At 57.2% G+C, this 21,700-nt stretch overlaps 3 protein-coding genes across 5 annotated transcripts; 1 reads left to right on the top strand and 2 right to left on the bottom strand.

Annotated features, from left to right (window-relative positions):
• The first annotated feature begins 564 nt into the window (after nucleotides 1-564).
• JSRP1 (junctional sarcoplasmic reticulum protein 1) lies at nucleotides 565-6,897 on the top strand. Its single transcript, XM_075038145.1, has 7 exons — nucleotides 565-623; nucleotides 3,231-3,277; nucleotides 4,170-4,332; nucleotides 4,855-5,007; nucleotides 5,090-5,152; nucleotides 5,310-5,455; nucleotides 5,606-6,897. The coding sequence occupies exons 3-7, from the start codon at nucleotides 4,236-4,238 to the stop codon at nucleotides 6,152-6,154; spliced, it is 1,008 nt and encodes a 335-aa protein (XP_074894246.1). The 5' UTR covers nucleotides 565-623; nucleotides 3,231-3,277; nucleotides 4,170-4,235; the 3' UTR covers nucleotides 6,155-6,897.
• Nucleotides 6,898-7,930: 1,033 nt separating this feature from the next.
• Nucleotides 7,931-15,388, bottom strand: AMH (anti-Mullerian hormone). The gene is given in 7 exon segments (XM_075038144.1): nucleotides 7,931-8,945; nucleotides 9,120-9,306; nucleotides 9,470-9,593; nucleotides 11,124-11,417; nucleotides 11,419-11,696; nucleotides 12,366-14,280; nucleotides 15,331-15,388. Coding segments are annotated over 6 exon segments (2,403 nt in total). The 5' UTR covers nucleotides 12,970-14,280; nucleotides 15,331-15,388; the 3' UTR covers nucleotides 7,931-8,029.
• Nucleotides 15,297-21,698, bottom strand: SF3A2 (splicing factor 3a subunit 2). 3 transcript variants are annotated; one of them, XM_075038146.1, is made up of 9 exons: nucleotides 21,627-21,698; nucleotides 19,875-20,045; nucleotides 19,311-19,382; nucleotides 18,938-18,984; nucleotides 18,128-18,237; nucleotides 17,445-17,494; nucleotides 17,001-17,141; nucleotides 16,422-16,490; nucleotides 15,297-15,782 (listed from the first exon to the last, which is right to left on the bottom strand). In XM_075038146.1, exons 2-9 carry the CDS (start codon nucleotides 19,998-20,000, stop codon nucleotides 15,450-15,452), a joined length of 948 nt encoding a protein of 315 aa, XP_074894247.1. In that variant the 5' UTR covers nucleotides 20,001-20,045; nucleotides 21,627-21,698; the 3' UTR covers nucleotides 15,297-15,449. The 3 variants fall into 3 exon arrangements, with proteins under 3 accessions (XP_074894247.1, XP_074894249.1, XP_074894248.1); XM_075038148.1 differs by having other exon boundaries at nucleotides 21,569-21,643; XM_075038147.1 differs by lacking the exon at nucleotides 21,627-21,698 and adding an exon at nucleotides 20,659-20,884.
• Nucleotides 21,699-21,700: the final 2 nt, after the last annotated feature.

The following is a 21,700-nucleotide window of genomic DNA, read 5'->3' on the forward strand; positions in this document are numbered from 1 at the left end:
CGGTGAGGATCACATCCCTCCCCGCCTCCCCAAGAGGTGCCTGCGGCTGCAGCAGGGCTCCTGGGGACCTGGCTGCAGGAACAGCTACGGCGGGGAAATCGGAGGAGTTGGAGGGCAAAGGACCTAAGCGCTGGCAAAAAAGTGGTTTTCACTGGGGTTGTCTAAGCATTGCTGGTCCCAGGGGATTGCTCCTCCTCTCCCCTCTCTCCCCTCCACCACCTTCTTAACCGTGCCTGGCAGATTTCTGATCTGCCTCTCTGCATCCCCGACACCCGTGTCCATCCCACAGCTGGCTCAGGGACCCCAGGTCGGGGAGCAAACGGTCCTTTCTCCCCTTTTCTTGCTCTCCATGGAGGGGGGGGGGGGGCTCACAGAGGGACAAGCCATGTCCCGGGTGCCCTTGAGAGCCACATGCCCCTGCACCCGCCTTGCTAGCCGCAGCCCCTGCTTTCGATGCCTGGGGCTAAACTGCCTTTTCTGGGGCTGAGGCGCGGGTGCTCCGGCTCCCGGTGATTGGGTGCTATTTTGCTCCGGCACGGTTCGGCAGCTGTTGCTGTATATTACCCCGGAGAGCCAGAGCCAGCCGGGGGGCTGGAGGCAAGGCGGCGGTGGTCGAGCCCCAGGTACGACTTTCTGTGGCTTTTAACCCTTTCAGTTAGCCCCCCTTTTTCACGTGGGGCACCCCACAGGCACAGCCCGCGAGGCAGCGCTCGGCACGCTGCCGGCCGGCGGTGGATGGGGGCCACGGGGCCTGTCCCGGTGCTGCCATGCGAGCGTGCACAGGGAGAGCAGGGCAGGCGAGGGGACTATTTTTGGAAGTTTCTTTGATGTGAGTCAGCGGTAGAAGCGACCTTAGGAGCTTGTGCAGGAACGGTCCCAGCGACAGCAGAGCGGAGCTGGTTATTCGTTGAGTGTCTGCAATTTTGTGCATTTAAGAGAGGATCTGGCGTGCGGAGCATGCGTCCGAGGGAGTGGGAACACAGGCAGCGCCGGGGAGGGGATGGATGGGTCGAGCAGTCGTACGGGAGGTCTCCTGGGCAGGAGTCAGTGTGAGCCAAGGGCAGGAGCTGGGCTCTGGGTGATCACCCCTGCCATGGGCAAAATGTCCCCGGTATCGGTGGCCATCCCTGCCCTGCTTGGCCTGGGCAGTGGCTGTGTACACGTTACATCGGCGCTGGTCCGATAGGAACCGGCCCCAGGAAGCCTGTTCCCGCAGGTGACATGACCCGTCCTGGCTGGGGATGAGGATCTCGTGTGGGCTGTAGAGCCTTGAAATGCATCTGCCTCCTGCCAGGGCACGGACCCCCATCTCCCATCTGGAGGGGAACAGACCCAGACACGGAGCCGGTCAGCTCTGGGACCGAGTTAACGCCCGTGGAGCACTTGGTGCAGGGGGAGGATGGCTGCCTGCCTGGTCGCAGCGTGGCCGTCGCGGAGCCCAGCAGCCATCGCGGCAAAACCTGGAAACGTGCCCGGGGGCTGGAGGCAGTTTGGGCTCCTCCGTCTGGGAGAAACTCAAGGGACGGAGGCGTGGGAACAGTCCGGCACCCTGTGACAGGGACCTGAGCTCAGCCAAGGACCGGGGACCGCAGCGAGGATGTGGTGGGCTGGCCGTGTGCTGCAGGACACTGCTGCCTGCTGACCGCCCAGCATTTGTTTTATCCCTCTCGGTTTAGTGAGAGTCCCTCGAAGTGACATGGCAGCAGGTCCCCAGGAGGTGTTGGAGAAAAACTTGGGATGCCCCAAGGCCACCGATGAGCTGCCCAGGCGGGTGGGAAGTGCTCAGAGGCGGCCGAGGACGGACAGGAGAAAAGGTACCTTGTCCTCGCCACGAGCCGGTGGCCAGGAGGTGCTGGCTGTGGCTGTGCCAGCATCGCTGCCGTGATGCTCGAGGTCCCGCAGGATAGGGCTCAGCCTGGCAGAGATGGCACCATGAAATCACAGGGTGACCTCAGGCATCGAGTGGGACCCACGCGGCACTGACCCTGCGGGGATGTCGGCTGTGGCCAGGGTGAAGAGGAACAGAGGCTTGTGCTCTCCTCCATCTTCCTCGCACCCATCTTTGCTCAAAGAAAGTGTGAATAGCTGTGTAGGTCAAAAACATGACAAGCACTTGGGGGAAAAACTCTTTAAGGAAAAATTCTCCATCTTTGTGCTTTCCTTGGGGCTGGCAACCCCCTTAGCCAACATAAGAATCCTGGGGGAGCTCCTTCACTTCCCAGCAGAGAAAGGACCAGACTCACCATCACTGTAACAAAACTGAGGACTTTTTTTTATTTCCTCTTGAAAGCAGAGACCTTTCAGGCCATGGTTCCCAGCCAAAAGGTTTCCTCTTATTTATTTCCAGTATCACGTCTTAGAGTTTGTCCTGGGAACTGGTATTTTTTCTCAGCATTCATTCTTCTGCTGGGGGAAAATAAACTAAATCTGGCTCAAAGGGGGCAAAAATTCCTCCTTCTGGTGAGGGCTTGCAAGGATGCGGCATCCAGATCCCCGTGAGTGAGCTGAGCTCGGAGGTGCCGAGAAGGCTGAGGCTGCATGGTGTTGGGACCTTGTTGGTGCATCCTCACCCCCCCATAGCTGACCCCAGACCCAGGGGCAGAGAAACCCCCGAGGAGCCTGGCACGCTCCCCAGCCCTTCAGTACATCAAACTGCTGCAGAGCCCTGGGGACCCTCCAGTGTTCTCTCCCATTTCACATCTGGGAAAAGACCTGAGAGTCATCCCTGAGCTTCGTGGTCCTCTTGGGTGGTTTGAGGTCTTCTTTGTGGTCTGGTTGCTCCATGGTACCTGGAGCTTGTCCTGCTCTCTAGGCTAGAGCCTGAGCTGCCTCCAGCCATGTGTTTTCAGGGTGTCTGTGTGCACCCTGGGCTGTTCATCCCCTCCATGTGCCTGGGCAGGGAGGTCACCATCCCCCTTGACTGCAGCTCCCTGGGGATATCCAGGATGGTGACATTTTGGGGCTCAGCAGCCCCCAACCTTCACGCTGCTGCTTTTACACCCCAACCTTGCCAGCTGCTGCCACAATGGCCAGGGGTTTTTTTTTGCCTGTCTTCTGAAACCTCTCTCCACGGGTGACCCGGCTGCTCTAACGGGGGGGATGTGGCTGTGACGTCCCCACTCTGCGGGCTGGTGGGTGGCAGTGGGAAGACCACGCACCCCCAGCCCCTGGCGATTCCCACCTCCCCGAATTCGCCGCCTAATGAACCGCCCTGTGCCTGTCTTTAACAGATGCCGATGCACCGGTGAGCAGCGACGGGGAGAGCCGTCGAGCCCATGTAAGTGTGCAGCGTCCCGGGACCAGGGGGGGCTGCTGGGGGGGCTCCCTGCACCGGGACGGGGGGCTGAGCAGGGTGCTGTCCTGCGGCGGCATTCAGCCCAGGAGGGTTCTGCAGGGTGTTGCAGCACGTCCATCCCAGGGGAGCCGAGGGCCACGTCCTTCAGCTGTCACTGTCACTGATCCGTGCCGGTGGGCAGCTCTCCATCACGGCACCGATCCGGTGCCGCTGACACAAGCCAGCAGCCAGCCCGGCCACCAAACCTCCCGTCCCCAGCAGAGACCCCAGACCCAAGCCCAGACCCCAATGCACGGTGTGCTCCTTCTCCTCCAGCCACGCTGACCCCACCGGTGAGCGTGCCCTGGATCCGACCCACTGCCCTCAGTGGATATGTGTGACCATGGCGAATCCAGCCCCGAGGGCTACTCTGGGGTGGGCTGGCTCAAGCCCAGCTCAGGGGTCAGCAGCCACCAGCCCACCCATATGTGCTTGGGCCACATCCCAGCGCCTGCTCTGCCGCACGGAGCCAGCTAGTGGCTAAATCCATCTTAGCAAACAAAAAAAAAAATAAAAATCCAACGTGTTTTAAGGCTGCTGATGCAAATACATGCACTGCAGTTAGATGCTCGAGGTGCCGGTGACGAGCCTGGTTAGTGCTGCTTGGGGCCAGTGGCAACATTGGCTCAGCCCCGGGGGGACCCCAGGACCGTGACCACAGGCTGTGGAGTGCAGGGATCGGGTCCCTCCATGACTGTGCTGAGCACCCCTTCTTCTGGGAGGGGGCACAGACGTGCCCCATACCCCCCATCCCACCCAGCCACGCTGCTCGATTTCCCCGCGGGGCCATGAGATGCTCTTACACCCCCAGCCACGCTCGTGGCCCTCCCTGCAGGGGCTAGAAGAGGCAAGGACCCAGCTTGGCGTCTCTGAGCAGGATCTGGACAAGTCTGAGCTGAGCATGCCAGAGCCAGCGCCGCTCGGCGTGGACAAGAAAGCGGTGGAGAAGAAGCGGGTGGAGAAGGTGGGAGCCAAAGGCAGCGCTGCCGGGCCTCCAGGTAGGTGTGCAGGAAAGCCCTTCCCTGCCCCAAAATGGCCAGCCTGGCCCCAGATGGCCACAGAGGCATAGACCCTGTCCTGCATCCCTGGCCAGCCCGGGAGACACCGTCTGGCCACAGACCCATGACGGGACGAGCTCTGCTCTCCACAGTCCCCTGGGAGCTCAGCGACATGGAGATGGGGCTTCTCATCCACCTCCCAAATCCCACTCCTCCTCCTCATCCCAGCCCAGATCTGCTGCTGGGGATGGAGCAGTAGGGTCGGGAGCACGGGCAGAGGTTTTCCCCAGGATGCTGTAATGCCACTGTGGCCCAAACAGCTCAGACTCAGCCCCCATGACACTCTTGTCCCCACCCCTGCAATGCAAACACCTTCTTCTGCTGGCGGCAGCAGGGCAGACAGCTCCTGCCCCTGCCCCTGCCCCCTGTCCCTGCCTGGGATGGGCTGTGCAGAAGGATGTTAAGAGCCCTTTGCCGCTTCCCAGCTCCCCCAGTAATTGTGTTTTCCTTGGGGGTCCCCAGTCCCCAAGAGCCTCCCCGTGCAGAGGAAGGTGGAGCCCCCCAGCCCGGACCCCGCAGAGGAGCCGCTCCTCTGGGAAGGGCTCACTCTCAACAAGTGCATCCTGGTGGCCTCCGTCGTCGCCCTGCTTAGCGTCACCTTCCAGGTGCTCCAAGGTGAGCTGGGAGCCGGACGGAGGGGGACGGGGTGGCCAGACCTGCCACCACCTCCTGCCTCCTCTCCCCTCCTCTCTTCCAGCGCCGTGCTCCAGGGAGGGAGTCAGCCGCGGCAGGGAGGACCCTCCACCGCCTCCCCTTCATGGTGGGTTCAGATGCTCCGGGCTGCCCCAATCCCCTCGATCCAGCCTGAGACGGAGCCATGTCCCAGGTTGGGGTGGCCGTGGGACCCCATGTCTGGGACATCACATGCCAACAGCCTTGTCCCCTCCTGACGGTGGCCTGTCCCTCTCCCCTCCCAGAGGTGGTCAGCAGCAAGGAGGAGGAGGTCCAAGAAGTGGTGACTGCCCAGCCTGCCCAGCCAGAGAGCAGCATGTTCAAGGACGATGATGGTGACGACGATGGCGACGATGACGGTGATGATGATGGTGATGCTGACAGCAACCTGGTATGGATCCGGGGGGGGGAGAAACAGCATCCTCGGGGCACCTCCTGGGGGGGGGGGGGGCATCTCATCCCTGGGGGGAGGGATGGAGAAGGGTCCCCATCCCTTGGGCTGCATCACCGGCACCTGGTACCCTCCATCCCCCCCCCGCAGGCAGAGCCCTGGATCTTCAAGAAGTGGTTTGGCCGCTCAGCACCAGAGGATGGGGACGAAGAGCCCACGGATGTCCCTGAGGTGCCGCCAGCTGTGACGGAGGTGAAGAAGAGCCGGGAGAAGAAGCTGGAGAAGAAGGAGGAGAAGAAGGAGGAGAAGAAGGAAGAGAAGAAGGAGGAGAAGAAGGAGGAGAAGAAGGAGGAGAAGGTCCGGGAAGGGCGTGCTGCCCAGGCAGAGCGGAGCAGCCGGAGGGAGACACGAGCCAAGGACAGGGCACAGGGAGAGAAGCCCGGCAGAGCCCCCCGGGCCCCCCGGGAACCGGAGCAGCAACCCCAAAAGAAGCGGAGCCGGGAGTGGAAGGAGAGCCGGCGGGAGCGGGATGAGCCCAGGAAGGAGGGGTGGAAGGGCCGTCCCGGCAGGGCCGATGGTGGAGGGGAGAGCCCGAAGAGGGACTGGCGGCAGCAGAAGGGCAGGAAGCCCTGGGAGACGGCAGCCGCCCCGGGAAAGGACGGCACCGCCAGGCCCAAGGAGGGCAAGAGGCGCGACTGAGGCTGGGGCGACCGAGGGGCTCAATGATGCTGAATCCGGGGGGGACCCAACCCTGCCACCGCCCCCGGCAAGGGCACCCTGCCGCTCCCTGCCCGCTTTCGGAGACATCCCCGGGCTGGCGGCGTGGGCAGCACAGGCAGCGCTCCAGGATCTCCGAGCAGCGGCAGAGCAGCCCGGGAGCCTGGCACGAGCCTCCCTGGGGACTTTGGGCCCCCCCTGGATTAGATGCACAAAGGCAACCTGAAAGGACCAGGGGAAGGATCTTCTCTTCTTCTGGGCTTCGCGCTATTTCTCCATCCCCACCCGAAATCTCTCTTGCAGTTCATTTTCACCCGTGGTCCCTGAAGCATCGGGGCGGCGCAGTGGGCACAGGGATCCCAGTGAACAGAATTTGTCTCCAGACTCTGTAGCTCTTTAATTCAGTTAATGGTTTTATTCAAAGCAAATCAGGAGAGGAGCGTATTTGGGGTTAACATAGCCAGGCTGCAGCCATCCTCAGGGGGATGTCAGGGGAACGACCACCCCGACCTCGCCGGGCCCCAGTGCCATTGCTGCAGGGTGGCGTGAAGCTTGCTGGTAACAAAACAGGGCTGGAGAGCCCATCATCCGGGGATCCCTTCGGGCCTTGCCTTCACAGAGTCGCTTTTAGGAATGAAAACACAAGTGCAATATCACGCAGCGCTGTAGCAACTACAGGAGACGTTCACAGCCCCGACCCACAGCAGGTTTAAGTATTTGCTAAATCAATAGAGGTTAAAATAAACTATTTTCATTTTTAATAAGGTATTAAATGGAATGTTTTAAAAAAAAAAAGCCAAAAGAGCTTGTCCCTGGTTATGTTTGTGTGGGTTTTGTGCCCCGCCCCATCCCTGATGTACAGGGCTCAGGGCTAACCTGGGTTCCCACGTAAGCTGTGGGATGGGGCCAGTGTGTGCCAGCCTCTGGCCATGCCCCCGCCAGCCCCGTGGCAACGCTGCAAAGCCCAAGAGCTGGTCCCAGCACCGGTGAGGCTGCAGCCAGGACGAGCCCAGGAGCTGCTTTCCGGGGATTTGGACCCTGCGGCAGCCCCGGCGGGTCTCACTGAGGGTTGGGCTTAGCTGGGAAGACAATCTGGGGACAGCCGGGCTCTCCATGCTGATACTGTCGGGGACGCAGAGCAGGTGCTTTGGCAGCCGTTTGCACCCGCTCCTATTAATGGTGTGAGCAGCCCAGGAGGTGTAACGGGATCGCTCCCCAATCTCAGCCCTCCCTCCCTCCCTCCCCTCACCCCCCAGCTCTGGCAGCATCCCAGGAGTGGGGTCAGCGCGGGGTGACGCAGCCATGACCCAGCAGGGAGCCCCAAGCCACTGCCAGCGGCTCGCCATGGCCCCTGGCTCACATGGGGACAGGTCCCCAGATAAAGGCTGGTCCCTGCGAGGGGATTTGCCTCTTGTTCTGCCTTCGCAGGTGGAGCCGCGTGGCCGGCGGGGGCTTAGTGATGGGCTGTGGGCTGGGAAGCGGCCAGAGGATGCTGCGAGTGGGGGGAGCTTGGAGGAAGCAACAACTGACCTGCCCAGCCACTACAGGAACAGAAGGCAAGGGATAAATAAGTGTGGTCCTGGCTGGATCCACCAAGCCTTGCCCTTCCGTGGGCATCTCGGGCATCCCCGGCATCAGCAGCCGGCGCAGGGTAACGCCGGGCTGCAGAGCAGCCCCCAGGGACCAGCACGGCTACAGACAAACCCAGAACCAGAGCAACGCTAGTGAGCCAAACCGTGGGGAAAGGACATGCGGGGAGCTCCCGTCTCAGCGAGAAGCACCAGCTCCGGAGCTGCGAGGGCAAACCTGGGTGGGGGGGAACAGGACGAGGGCGAGCAGGGAGACGGGCAGGCGCCTCTACCGACAGCCGCACTCCTCTGCCACCATGTTGGGGAACTTGCGGACCTCCAGCCCCTCCGTGGAGAGGCTGATGATGAGCTGGTCGGAGTAGCGGACGGGGACGCAGCAGGGAGCCCGCTGGAGGGGCGAGCCCCGCTCCTGCATGCCCAGCAGCAGCACCGTGTGCGAGTAGTAGCTGGGGACGCGGGTGGAGAGGGGCAGCTTGCAGGGACCCTCGCAGTTGTTGGCCGCGTAGACGGTGGGCATGACGATGAACTTGCGGTCGTGCAGGTCGATGGTCAGCTCCTGCAGGCGGCAGTGGGCCTGGTGCCGCGCGCTGCGGTTCTGCCGCAGCACCTTCCTCCGCTCCTGCCAATGCGCCCGCACCGTCTGCAACGCCTTCAGCAGCAGCAGCGTGTGCAGCTTCCCGGAGCCGGCCGGCCGCTCGCCGGCTTGACCCTCACCCGGCCCCAGCGGGTAGTAGCAAAAGCTCAGGAGATGCTGGAAAAGCCCCATGTTGGCTTGGAAAGCCGAGATGTCCTTCAGCTCCTGGATGACCGTCTGCAGCTTGCCCATCAGCAGCTGCAGCACAGTTCCCTCGGGCTGCCAGTCCCCCAAGTGCTGCTCCAGCACGGCTCCACCGTCCTGGGGGAAAAGCAGCACCGAGGGCTCCTCCGACTGCACCAGACGCTCCAGGGCCGCCTCCTCCGACAGGTTGAGCAGCTGGTGAGGAAGGGTCTCCATCACTTGGAAGTCCAGCCAGTGGCGGGAGCTGGGCTGGGTGGGTGGCTCGCTGGAGGGGCTCAGGACCTGGCGGATGAATCGGGTCAGGATGCTCAGGAACTGACTGCTGCCACCGGGTGCCAACGATGAAGCGTTGGCTTGGCTTGGGGCGGTGGGGGACGGCAGGTCCTCGGTCCCGGCCTGGGGTGGGCTGCAAGGAGAAAAGAGGGAGGGTCACGGGGTCCCCTTGTACCCCAGGGGTCCCACCAGGCCCTGCCCCACATCCTCCCACCCCAGTCCCGCAGCAGAAGGACTGGGGCTGCCCCTCTCCTCCCCTGACTCCCAGCCCCTGTGTTTTTCCATGGTTGCAGCGAGGGCCACGGACCTGAGCTGTGGGTACGGAGCCACGTCCACCACCCCCTCGGCAGAGAGGTAGGAAAACGGAGCCAAAGCCACCTCTTCCTCCTGCCGTGACTTGGCCAGCAGGAGCAGGACGGGAGTCATCCTGGTGAAGCACTTATCATCGGAGCCAAAAAGGAGCTGCTGGGTCTCCGTGGAGGACAGGGGGGTACCTGGTGGGGAGAAGAGCCGTGAGGACGGTGGTCCGGGGTCTCCCACACATCCTCACAGCCCCTCGTTACAGACAGGCTTGAGAGGATCCCAAACACCCAAGTCAGGACACAGAGGGCACGGACACCGCCGTCCCTCGCCGCCACAGCCTTCCCGCATCCCTACCTCCTTCTCCACCACGCCTGATGGCCAGGGAAGCCTCGAAGCTGAGCTGCTCGCTGCTGCGGGCGACAGATGCCACGGCAGCTCCCAGGACCAGGTACTGGGTGTCCCTGGCGAGGCAGAGGCTCTGCACGGAGGCAAAAGACACAGAAGGGCCGAGGACGTGGGTGAGGCGTCACGGCGGGAGGGGGGCACTCAAAGGAGCCCCCCAGCTGCGGTCCCCGCTGGCTCTGGGTCACCCAGTCCCCCGGCGGCCCACCAGTCTGCCACCCAGCCCCAGCGCTGCTCTGGGGATGCTGTGGGATGCAGGGAGACCCAGGGACCCCCGGGTGGGCAGAGAGTCCCGGGTGAGCCCGGTCCCAGACCCGTTGAGCCCGGCAGCGGTGCCACGGCTGCTGCCCCCGGTCAGGCCGGAGAACCCGGGGGTAGGTGGGGAGCCAGGACCCCCAGAAGGGGCTGGGTGCCCCCGGCCGTCCCTCTGTCCCTGCCGGGAGCTGGGGACGGGGTAACAGCACCATCTTCAGGCACGGCTGGGGCCGGCGGGAGGGTGCGACAGGGCAGAGATACTGGGGGGGTGGCAAAGGGACTGGGAGGGACTGGGAGGGGATGGCACAGGGACTGGGAGGGAATGGCAAAGGGACTGGGAGAGGATGGCAAAGGGACTGGGAGAGGATGGCAAAGGGACTGGGAGAGGATGGCACAGGGACTGGGAGGGGATGGCACAGGGACTGGGAGGGGATGGCACAGGGACTGGGAGGGAATGGCAAAGGGACTGGGAGAGGATGGCAAAGGGACTGGGAGAGGATGGCAAAGGGACTGGGAGAGGATGGCACAGGGACTGGGAGGGGATGGCAAAGGGACTGGGAGGGATGGCAAAGGGACTGGGAGAGGATGGCACAGGGACTGGGAGGGGATGGCACAGGGACTGGGAGGGGATGGCACAGGGACTGGGAGGGATGGCAAAGGGACTGGGAGGGAATGGCAAAGGGACTGGGAGAGGACGGCACAGGGACTGGGAGAGGACGGCACAGGGACTGGGAGAGGATGGCACAGGGACTGGGAGAGGATGGCACAGGGACTGGGAGGGATGGCAAAGCGACTGGGAGAGGATGGCACAGGGACTGGGAGAGGACGGCACAGGGACTGGGAGAGGACGGCACAGGGACTGGGAGAGGACGGCACAGGGACTGGGAGGGACGGCACAGGGACTGGGAGGGATGGCAAAGGGACTGGGAGGGGATGGCAAAGGGACTGGGAGGGATGGCAAAGGGACTGGGAGGGATGGCAAAGCGACTGGGAGAGGATGGCACAGGGACTGGGAGGGGATGGCAAAGGGACTGGGAGAGGACGGCACAGGGACTGGGAGGGGATGGCAAAGGGACTGGGAGGGGACGGCACAGGGACTGGGAGGGATGGCAAAGCGACTGGGAGAGGATGGCACAGGGACTGGGAGGGATGGCAAAGGGACTGGGAGGGAATGGCAAAGGGACTGGGAGGGAATGGCACAGGGACTGGGAGGGGATGGCACAGGGACTGGGAGGGATGGCACAGGGACTGGGAGGGGATGGTAACAGTGCTGGGCCAGCAGAGCCGAGACACCCCCCTCCCACCACCCCTACCCACACCCAGGACCGACCCCCAAGCCGTGGCCACCCACCTGCTCCCTCGCCAGCCCCATGCCGGTGGCCAGCAGCTCCTCTCGACGCCCGGTGCCCAGCCCCTCTCGGCTGCCCAGGTAGAAGAGCAGCAAGGCGAACCGCAGCTCTCCCAGCGACCGGCCCACCTCTGCCTGGAAAACCAGCTTGAACCGCAGCTTCGCCTGGGCTTCCCACTTCACTGGAAAGGAGAAGACAGAGGGGGTGAATCGCCCTTCCAGCAGCCACAGGGGTCCTGGGGGGGTGATGGGTGAGAAAGGAGCTTCGGGGCCGAGCACCGGTCCCACACGGTGGCCAGAACGTCCGGGACAGGAGCCGACAGGGTGGAGGGACATGGCAAATCCCCAGTTTCAGGGAGGTGGCCAGTGGGGCAAACTCTGCAGCCCCAGTGAGCAGGGGGCTGCCTCGCTCCCCGAGTGGCTCTGGCAAATTTTCACGGGCAGATCCCCCTGGAAATCTCTTCTCCCGTAGCAGCTCCTCCAGTAGCTCGGGGACATTGTGGCCATCGCACTGCAGCCAGCAGCACTGCCTGGGGAAGAGTCGCTTCCCCAGCTGCCTGGCACTGGCAAGTTCAGCTGAAAATTCAAAATCCAGGCGAGGAGGAAGAGATTTCAAGGAGAGAAACAACCATGACCCTCTTGCTACACAAGAGGCTGGATTAAAACTGAGGGTTGTGCTCTCCCTCAAGCACAGCATTTACCACCGAGACAGGACAGGGGAACATGCGTCACTGGTTTTCGCCTAAGGCTGAAGCTACACAAGCAAGCCCAGGACCTTCCCAGGGTTGCTCCTCGGCAACACCAAGCATGAGAGATTGGCGAGCAGCCAGGTTTATGCCACAGCAGGACCAGCCAGGTCCGCTCATCCAACCCTCTCCTCTCTTTTCCCAGTCAGACAGAGTTGGGATGGGATCCCCACCCACGTCGTTAAGGCACAAAGTGAGAAACGCTCATAATCTCGAAAGCAGAGCAGAAGCTACCAAGACTGCGGCACCTGTGCATTAGTCACAGGCAGGGACAAGGCACCCAGTTGCACACAAGCCATCATCACTACTAAAACTTCTTCAAAATGTACCCAGAAACACATATTACTACATCGCTTTGCTAATTTTACAAGGAACCCAACCCCCCGAGTTTAATTCTGTGTTTAAATCTCTGATTTAGGGCAAGCAAACAGCATCAGCCTCCCCGAGCCCTGTGTTCGCCCCGCTGGGCTCAGCCTCGGCGCAGGGATTTCACACCAACCTTCCTCCAGATGCAGCACGAGGAAGCGGTCCTGCCCCGGCTCCACCACGTGCGCGTGGATGCGCTTCAGGGGATGGAGAGCAGCACCTGCCTCCCCGGCCGGGCAGAGCCCGAAGGTCTCAAGATAGCTTTCATCCCAGCTGGTGCGTTGTCTCAACAGCTTGATGAAGCTGCTTTCATAGCGGGTGAGAACACCCACAACTTCCAGGTGCCTCGGGGTCAGCCCGTCCTGGTCCATTTTCACCCTGCACACGGGCCCTTCCAGCCCCCCGAGTGGCCACGGGTGCAGGCTGGAGCCGGACCAGCCGATGCCCCCATCCTCAGCCGTCCCCTGGAGGCATTTTGCTCCTGGGTGAGGCTTAGAAAAGAGGCGAGTAGCAGCAGTCATCCTTGATCTTGCCGCCGAGCTGGGTCTCACTCTTTCCCGTAAACTTGCATTTTCTCTCTCTCTCTCCTCTGCTTCAAGTCCCAGCTCCTCTGGCAGGCTCAGCTCCAGCCGGTTAATTGGGGAAATCCTTTCCCCTGTGCTCCCCTTTCTTGGAAGTGCTGCAGAGGGGAGCAACAGCACCAGCCATAGCAAAAGCACCTGAAGAGCAGCCTTCATGTTCTCACTTCAGCTACTCCCAACGCAGTCATTCGAGCTGCTCACACGCACCTCAAAACACTTGGGCGGAAGGGGAGGACGGCGTCTCCCTTTTAAAAACCGATGGCCTTGAGTTGACAATGCACAACACACCTCCCTTGAGAAATTCAAAGGCTGTCATGCTAGAGAGGAGGGAGGGATGTTTCAAAGAAACTTTTTTGTTCTATTTTTGGGTTTGCATCTAGTATTGGAAGCATAAAAAAAATTAAAGCTGTTTCTTTTACTCGTCGGGATGCACGTCCTTGACTTCAGATGTTTTCTAAAGGAGGATGGACATCTAGACTTGGATCTTCATGGGGACTGGCACATATTATTCCCATCAGCAGTGAAACACCAGGAGGGAAGAATTAGCCAGACTAGGAGGAGGGGGATAGAGACAGATAATGGGCAGAAACTAAGTAAATGTATGGAAAGCCTCCCCCCTCGGCTGGCACCCCACACCCCACAGTTTGGAGGCCACGTTGCAGGGGCTCTTAACACATCTCCCGAGCCCCACACTGCTTCAACCTGTGAAGGAGAATCTCACAGGTGCAGCAGCAGCCTGATGACTTGAACACTTAAGAGCTGACTTTGAAAGTCTCACAATACATGTATTATAAGGACTTCTCCCTCTATGAGATGCCAATACTCACTGTTAACACTTGGAATCACCAATGCCACCTACCTAATCCACCCCAGAGAAACCTCCCCCCAACCCAAGGTATCTCCTCTTTTTGGCACAGAGGGCAGGGGGAAAGGTACCCGCAAAAAGTTCCAATGGACATTCAGACTCTTCTCTGAGTTTCCAAGACTTTGCAGTTCAGAGCTCAGGATATGGCTACAGCACGTCATATAACGGACTGCGCACCCAAACCGGAGAGGGACAAAGGGCACCACAGCAAAGGGCTGGTGAAGGCAGACCTCTCTTCTATGGGAGCTATGACAAAGAACACGCTCCTGGCAAAGGGGAGACCCACACAAGCTGATTCAGGCATCGAGCCAGCTCAGCTTGAGGCAAAGTGCTTCTAGCGTAGCGGGAAAGCCAGCAAAGGTTGGACACACTCTGGGTGGGACCCTTGTCAGGCCAGCAAAAGAGAAGACTTTGATTCCTCCATCAAAGGGGCACACAGCTGCGGGGCTGTGGCAACCACAGACTCCCCCGTGGTCCGTGAAACGAGCCGGGCACTGGCCAAGAGCAAGCCCAGGTCGGGCAGCCCGGCCCCCAGCGATGCCTTTACCCACCGAGCACCCTGGTATCCTGCGCTGAGACGCCCCAGTTCAGTGAAATGAATCCTGGAAAGGACAAAGAGGAGAAATCTTAGAACCTCTGCTTTTTAATGGGAACCAAATGATTGTTTGAAGGAAACATTTAGTATAAATAAAACCACAGAGAACTAAAAGCTTGCCAAAACTAGTCTTCTAGTGGGAGGATATATACAATAAAAATCATACATGACAGCAGGTGCTTCACAATGGTACCGACAACATTTAATGAATTATAATAATAACCTAAGATTTTGTATCACTGCAGCTTTGGTGACTTCTTTTGACTAAACATTCCCAGAAACCCCTGCCACCATCAGATGAGAGCACTAACGCTTTGTTTGTGAACCCATTTGGCATAAACAGTCTAGTAAGCAGCTGGTAGGAGCTAGGCAGCTGCGTACTGGGGAAGGATGACTCTTTCTTAAATTGTCAATGAAATCTTGTCTGGCACTTTTCAAGGACTCCTGAGAAGCAGTCCAAACTGATTTCCTCAGTAGAGACGTTTCCAGCTTTTAGCTGGCAACACCTGAGCTACGGTACAGTGCTCTGGCACCAGGAGGAGAAAGGAGGTTTCCCAATGCAGCAGGAGTGATACTCTCCCGATTGCAACCGTAATTCAGCAGGAAGACAAAAGAAAACTGGATTTAGAAAATTCTGCTTGCCCTCCATTCTGCCTGCCGCTGTGATTACTGGTGATGCAGTAACAGAATCCTTTCTATGTGTCTACGACAAGTCACCCCATCACTGAATGAACAGCTTGATAAAGGACTTCAGTTGAATAGCAACTGATTAACTGGCTGGTGATTTATGGGATACACAGCAAGCAGTCTAAAGGGGGTAATACGTTAAGCCAACACAGCTGAGTTAGGTTGATGTAGCTATTCAGTTAGAAGGAGCTGAGGTGCCTAAAGATTTCCAATCCTTTGCCTCCTCTTTGGAGAATTTCCAAAATGTAACCAGACTGGGAATGTTTTATATATCTAAGGGCTAAAGAAAGTGAACACATGGCAACATTTTTAACCAAAACACAGGAAGAACATAGAGAAAGGAAAATGGAAAACCTTTTAATGCACCTACAGGATTTAGTCAAATTCACAGGCATACAAAACAGAAATATTTCTCTGAATCAGTTGTGATCTGCATATAAAAAAGATACAAGCTAGAGGAGTCCAGCGGGACTGAGTCCAGGAGGGGCTTCAGTTGGAGGGAGGCGGTGGGGGGATAGTGCCCGGCCCCTCCGTGGGGAGAGGTGGCCTCATCATGGGTGGCAGAGGAGCAGGGGGGGGTACACCGGGTGCTGGTGGCAACTGAGGTGGCACTGGAGGTGGTGGCACTGGTCCAGAGGGAGGCATAGGAGGCAGAGTCATGCCTCCTGGAGGAGGCGGCGGCATGGAGTCCGGCAGAGGTGGCCTTGGGGGCAAGCCGTTCATCAGTGGAGGTGGAGGAGGCCGCTTCACAGTTGGGGGCCCTGGAGGGAGGTTTGGGGGAGCTGGGGGCTTCTCCATCTTGAAGTGGAATTGAAGGAAGAACTGGGGAGGGGAGAAAAGCAAAGAGAAGGGAACAATTAATCCTCAGGACAACTTTGTGCCATCACACAACACAGCTGCTCTCTGCCTCCAGGAACACGGCTCAGATCTCTCCTGTTACCTTCACAGATCATGGCTGCCTTTCTACCCTGGCGGCATTCATGACTTGCACCAGTGTCATCCAGTGCTTTAACTCCTCTGAAACTTGTTGTAAGCGCTAAGCTATCTGTGACAGAGTCGGCATCCCCCACTATACATTCGTCCCTTGCTCTCACATACGATACCCAGTGAGTACATCCCTGCTGCGGGCTCACCACAGACAGCTGTGTGCAGAAAACACACAGCAAGGAGCCACAGAGAGAGGACACGGTGTTGCGCATTTATGCACTGTCCTGCTGCTGCTGACGGCAACCAAGGATTCTACCTCCCAGGCTGAATTTTCACAAAGATCACACACACAGGAAGATCCTTCTGTCAGGAGGAGTAACTGAACACTTGCATTGAAGGAATGAAGATTTTAGCAGCAAAGCCAGCACAGATACGACTGCTGTGCGCTCTTCCTGCATTGCCTTCCCCCCAAGCTGCAAAGCCCTCCTGCTCCCCCTTTAACCCTCAGGAAAGATGTTGCAGTGCTCCAGCTACCTGTTTGGTTTCCCTGTTCCAGTGGGTCCAGAACTTCCCTTCTGCTTTGTCAATTTCTCTGCTTGGCACCTGCAACGAAAAAGAATAAGGAGCTATTATTAGCACCACCAGATTAGCTCAATGGCCTTTTTTAGCACCAAAGCCTGCAAGATAAGCGCAGTTATTCCAGGCCTTTGTAAGATGCACTAGTCTCGGATGTTATTAGATATAGAGATGGGGGCAGGAAAGAATTAAGTTACTTCCCTATCGGTCAAGGACAAGTGTGCTGGCAAAAAACCCTCTCCTAACATCTGCACAAAGGCTGAGGAGCAAAGCCCAGAAGGCTCCTTTCTGTGCCAGACACTGAGAATTCAATGGCTCCCCAGAGCTCAGCACACAGCCTAGTTTTCATGCCAGAGTCCTCCACTAATTCTCAGCAGGGTTTAATGACTTCCAGTCATGTCTTCTTGACCCCCCTTTCCACTCCATTAACCCCCTGAAGGCTAGAACAGAAGTCTATAATAATGTTCACTGGGAATTAATGTCTTGGAAAACGTGGGAAAGGAACTTTCCCAATATTCAGTTAATCCCAAATCTTACCTTGAAAGCTATGGTTTCATAGGGCTCCGCTGCCATCAAAAGGTATTGCCAGCGTCTATCAGGGGGCTCAATCCTCTGCTCATAGGCTGACATGAACCGATGACGAGGCATGATACTTTCTGCAATCTCCGGATAATCAATCTGTTGGGGTGTCATTGCAGCATTAAGGAGAATGTTCCCTTTTCACTCCCCCTTCACACAAAACAAGCCCTCAACTATGAAGCATATCAAGAGATCAGTTCCAAACAGAAACTTAGTCCCACCAAAGGAAACAGCTTGACAACTACGATCATGGATTTGCTTGACACAGTCAGCAGCGGAGGGCTAGGAAGGTAAGGCCTTTTTTTTTTCTTTGTATTTCATGAATCCTGCAAAGAACTTCTCATTTAGCAGCACTTTTACTTGGATAAAACTGGACACCAAGAATTGTAACAGTGCCCTTACCTGGAAGAGAAGGCTCTGCTGGCCTGTTTCTGGATCTCTCTGTTTGGTCACTGTAAAGAAAGTAAGAAAGCTCAGTATATCACATATAATGTTGCTCTAACCCTGCTATCTGCTCTAGGAAACACACAAAGCTTCCAACAACAAAGTACTACAAGATTTTTCTCCCATTTATCAAACAAAACACCACATTGTCTTTAACTGAAACTACTAAGGATCTCTACCGAAATTCAGCAGCTGTGGGGCAAAGACACTGTGCACTGCAGAACAAAGCTGGGAGATAAAGAAGCCAAGTTTTGTACTGAAGGCCAAAACAAAACAATGAGTAGTTCAGAGAAAAAACTTGAGCTGTACATGCAATGAGTGATTTATGAGCATTAGTGAAAGATGGTACAACACAATAAAAGGAGAAGAGAGGCTGAAACAATGTCATCATCTCCTGCACGACTACTAAGAGCTGAAAGACTGAGACATACCAATCTATTATTAAAATGGTTCTCTGTCAGCAATAAAGTGATGTTCCATGGGTAATTTAAACAATAAAGGACATCAGGAGATAAGCCCATATCTTATTCATGGACAGATCTGCTAAAAAGACTAATTAATAATTCACATCCACAGCTCTGCACTTCAGGCAAGCTCCAGCAGGCATTAGGTGTCTCCTATGACAGACATCCCTGACATACCTTTATAACCTGGTCGTCCGATTTTCACAAATTTCTTCACTTCCACTTTGACTTTTTCTGGTGCAGGCTGGGCAGGGGCTTCCTTAGCTTCCTTGGCAGCTCGACGGGCCCTGGATTAATTTGAAACGTGCCAAATTTAAAAGGTTAGCTGCACTTGTTTCTAAAGGATACACTAGGAGCAGTTTGAATCCCTTACCACGGAATATTCAGTGCTTCACAGAAAGCACGCCAGGAAAACCTGCTATTTCTCTTCTATGCACCACGACAGGCCAATTGTATCCCTGCCTTCCCCTGACTAAAGGCTGTCATCTCAAATATCTTATCCACCCCTGAGATGACCTTGGTGCCCCTCTCCACAGATGGATTTGAGAAGACTTACTTCTTGAAATAAAAAAGAAAAAAAACCACAAGCTAGTCATCTAAACCAAAGCAAACTGGATTTCTTAAAATAAAACTTACAAACTTCTCCCAACCTGTATTCACAAAACCAGATCCTTATAACTGGACTCAAAACAGTTTGCCTTTACAACTCTTTCTCCCCCTCCCTTTAGAAATCCCACAACTGGCTTTGAACTTGAGCTTGAAATGGAGCTTGTCAGCACCATTTTTTGGAGCCGATCTGGTCCGTACCTCCTGGCTAGTGCCAGGCTGCTCACTAGGAAACAAAACACAGTCAAAGAACATTCAAGCACAGTGTGCTACTGTATAATGGAGCTCAATATTTATAGATGCTTTTTAGTGATCTTTTAAAGTGATAATTTGAAGGTGCTTAGGTAATAGAGAATAAAGCTAGAGCAGAGAATGACTTACAAATTGGTCTGATGCTTCTTCCCCTGGGTATGGGCTAAGTAACTTCCCTGTAATAAAAAACAAGGTAGAAGAAAGTTAAATGAAGACAGGACTGTTCCTAAACTGAAAGATACTTGTCACAGAGGAGAGACTATACCACACGTTGACAAGGATATTTTAATCCTTAGCAGAGAGGAATCTTACTCAAAAACTGCAGATTGCTCTCAGCTCCTGAACTGTCATAAACTGTCAGGCTTAACACATGCAAGCCGCTACCCACCCATCATCTCTTCAGCAGTCAGTCATCAGGCACATCCCAGGTTCTCGCACTTGAAGCTACTATTATTCTAAAATACCTGCTGCCGAGATCAAGACAGACAGCTGTTCAACTCACCTCATTGTTGTGCAGCGTTAGGCAAAGCTTGCATTCATAAGAGCCCAAGTGATTTTTCATAAAATAAGGGTCCTAAGAAGAGAATTATTAAAAAGTTACAAGCACAATACATGGCAAAACAACAGAATAATCAAAATACTGCTGAACTTTTGCTGCACTGGAAGAACTGAGTTTGTAGATTTAAATTAGTAGCATAACACTGCTTTAGGACTATGAAAACAGAGAGAAACAATAGCAACTTTGTTAACTGATGACAGCATACCCAACTGCAGGCAAGAAACAGCAAAATACCAGCCAGTCCTGAGAAGTCTGAAAATAACGTAGTAACAGCTACTCGAATACGCAACTGCTGGCACCTCTCTAGTCAGCCCCATCACGGATGTTTCTCATTCAACTCCCACATCACCAGGAGAAATATTTCATTCCAATCCACAACTCTCCACTAAATCTCTCGCCCTCCAAGCCATTTCGCTCGGGCAAAGCTCTAAACTTATCCCCACAACAGTCTGCAGGACAGGAACCCTGTGTCTTTTCTTTCCTGTGCAGGCAGAGGCCAAGGCTCACCTTGTTGATGTCGATGGTTTCCAAAGCCAACTGCCGGAGCCTCTCCCTGCGGTCTCGGTTACTTTCTGAGGCAGAGGCTACGCCTCCGCTTCCAGTTTTACCTCCAGGACGATGCTGAAAATCCATGATGGGGACTTCTGTGCTTCAGCTACTTACGGATAAAGAGAGAGTCTGGAAAAATAAGAAAAAGCAATGTGAGCAATAACTAACGCTTTCCCTAACCTGGAGTTCACACCAGTATTTAGACCCATCACTAAGGACATGAGAGGAACACAACAAACTGTGCCCTGGACTCTCACCACATGACACAATTTCAAATGGAACAGGTCTTGTACCACTGACTCAGTAAGTTGAGTGGAAGTAAAATGATCCAAAATAACAAGCCCCCAGAGCCCTTCCCACTTCCTCAGACACTTCCACGCAGACGTATTCCTCCCCAAGCTCAGTGGGGCCCCAACAAGGCTCAGCAGCCCCACTAGTAACTCCCCCCTGCTCCCCCCCAAAACAGGAGCCTCCCACCCTCCACCTTGATAGCCAACAGCCCCTGAACCTACCGTGGGCCGAAGCCCCTCTCCACCACCAAGGTGTGGTGCTGCCCAACCACCCCAACACCCCCCCAAGGACCCAGAGCCACCCCCACACAGCCCCAAACCCTCTGCGAGGGTCAGAGCCCCCCGCCACAAGCTCCCCCGGCAAGGTCAGGGCCTCTGCACATTGTCCCCAACCCCGAAGAGTGGTCCCAGAGTCACCCCTTCCCTCAGCAAGGGCCAGAGCCCCCACACACCTCCACACACACGAAGAGAAATCCCCCAACAAGGGTCAGACCTTTGCAGGAAGGCCACAGAGACCCCCAGGCCCTCAGCAGAAGTAAAAGCCCCCCTCAAATGCCCCTGAGCAAGGGTCAAAGTCCCCCATAATTCCCTCCAACCACTCAGCAAGGGTCAAAGCTCCCCTCCAAACACCTCCCAGCCCTACAGCGAGGATCAATACGTCCCCCGCCTCAAACAGCCCCAGCCCATCAGCCAGGGTCAACCCCCCCCAAACACCCCCAGCCAGGCCCAAAGCCACCCTCAAATGCTCCCCAGCAAGAGTTAGAGCCCCCCCAAACACCCCCCAGCCCCTCACCAAGCCTCAAAGCCCCTCCCAAGCGCCCCCTAACACCTCAGCAAGGGTCAACACGCCCCCCAAACACCCCCAGCCCCTCAGCAAGGGCCACACACCCCCCCCAAACGCTCCCCAGGAAGGGTCAGAGCCCATCCCAAACAGCCCCCATCCCCTCACCAAGGCCCAAAGCCCCCCCCCAAGCATTCCCCAACACTTCAGCAAGGGTCAACCCCCCCCCAAACAGCCCCTAGCCCCTCACCAAGGCTCAGAGCCCCACCCAAGCGCCACCCAACACCTCAGCAAGGGTCAACACCCCCCAAACATCCCCAGCCCCACAGCAAGGGCCAACCCCCCCCTCAAACGCTCCCTAGCAAGGGCCAAAGCCCCCCCCCAAACACCCTCAGCCCCTCAGCGAGAGCCAAAGCCGCCCCCCAACACCTCAGCAAGGTTCAACACCCCCCTCAAACACCTCCCAGCCCCTCAGCAAGGGCCAAAGCCCCCCCCAAACACCCCCACCCCCTCAGCGAGAGCCAAAGCCCCCCCCCCAAACACTCCCCAAGCGCCCTTCACCAAAGATCACCCCCCCACACCCCTCAGGGACAGCCAGAACCCCCGACAAAGCCACCGGGGCCCCCCCCCGGGCCGTACCGGTGCGCGCAACCCCGCTCCCGCCGCGCATGCGCGTTGCCCTCCCTTCCCCGCTCACGGCGCGCAGCTTCCGG

The sequence above is a fragment of the Buteo buteo genome, chromosome 10, assembly GCF_964188355.1.
Source record: "Buteo buteo chromosome 10, bButBut1.hap1.1, whole genome shotgun sequence".
Lineage (NCBI taxonomy): Eukaryota > Metazoa > Chordata > Aves > Accipitriformes > Accipitridae > Buteo > Buteo buteo.

Coding starts and splice junctions, on each gene's coding strand:
- SF3A2 (XM_075038146.1), bottom strand. CDS start 20,000: ATGGATTTTCAGCATCGTCCTGGAGGTAAAACTGGAAGCGGAGGCGTA. Junction 18,238..18,937: donor AAGAAGCATCAGACCAATTT/GTAAGTCATTCT, acceptor AAATTAATCCAG/GGCCCGTCGAGCTGCCAAGG. Junction 15,783..16,421: donor GGAACAGGGAAACCAAACAG/GTAGCTGGAGCA, acceptor TCCCCTCCCCAG/TTCTTCCTTCAATTCCACTT.
- JSRP1 (XM_075038145.1), top strand. CDS start 4,236: ATGCCAGAGCCAGCGCCGCTCGGCGTGGACAAGAAAGCGGTGGAGAAG. Junction 4,333..4,854: donor CAGCGCTGCCGGGCCTCCAG/GTAGGTGTGCAG, acceptor GGGGGTCCCCAG/TCCCCAAGAGCCTCCCCGTG. Junction 5,456..5,605: donor GTGATGCTGACAGCAACCTG/GTATGGATCCGG, acceptor CCCCCCCCGCAG/GCAGAGCCCTGGATCTTCAA.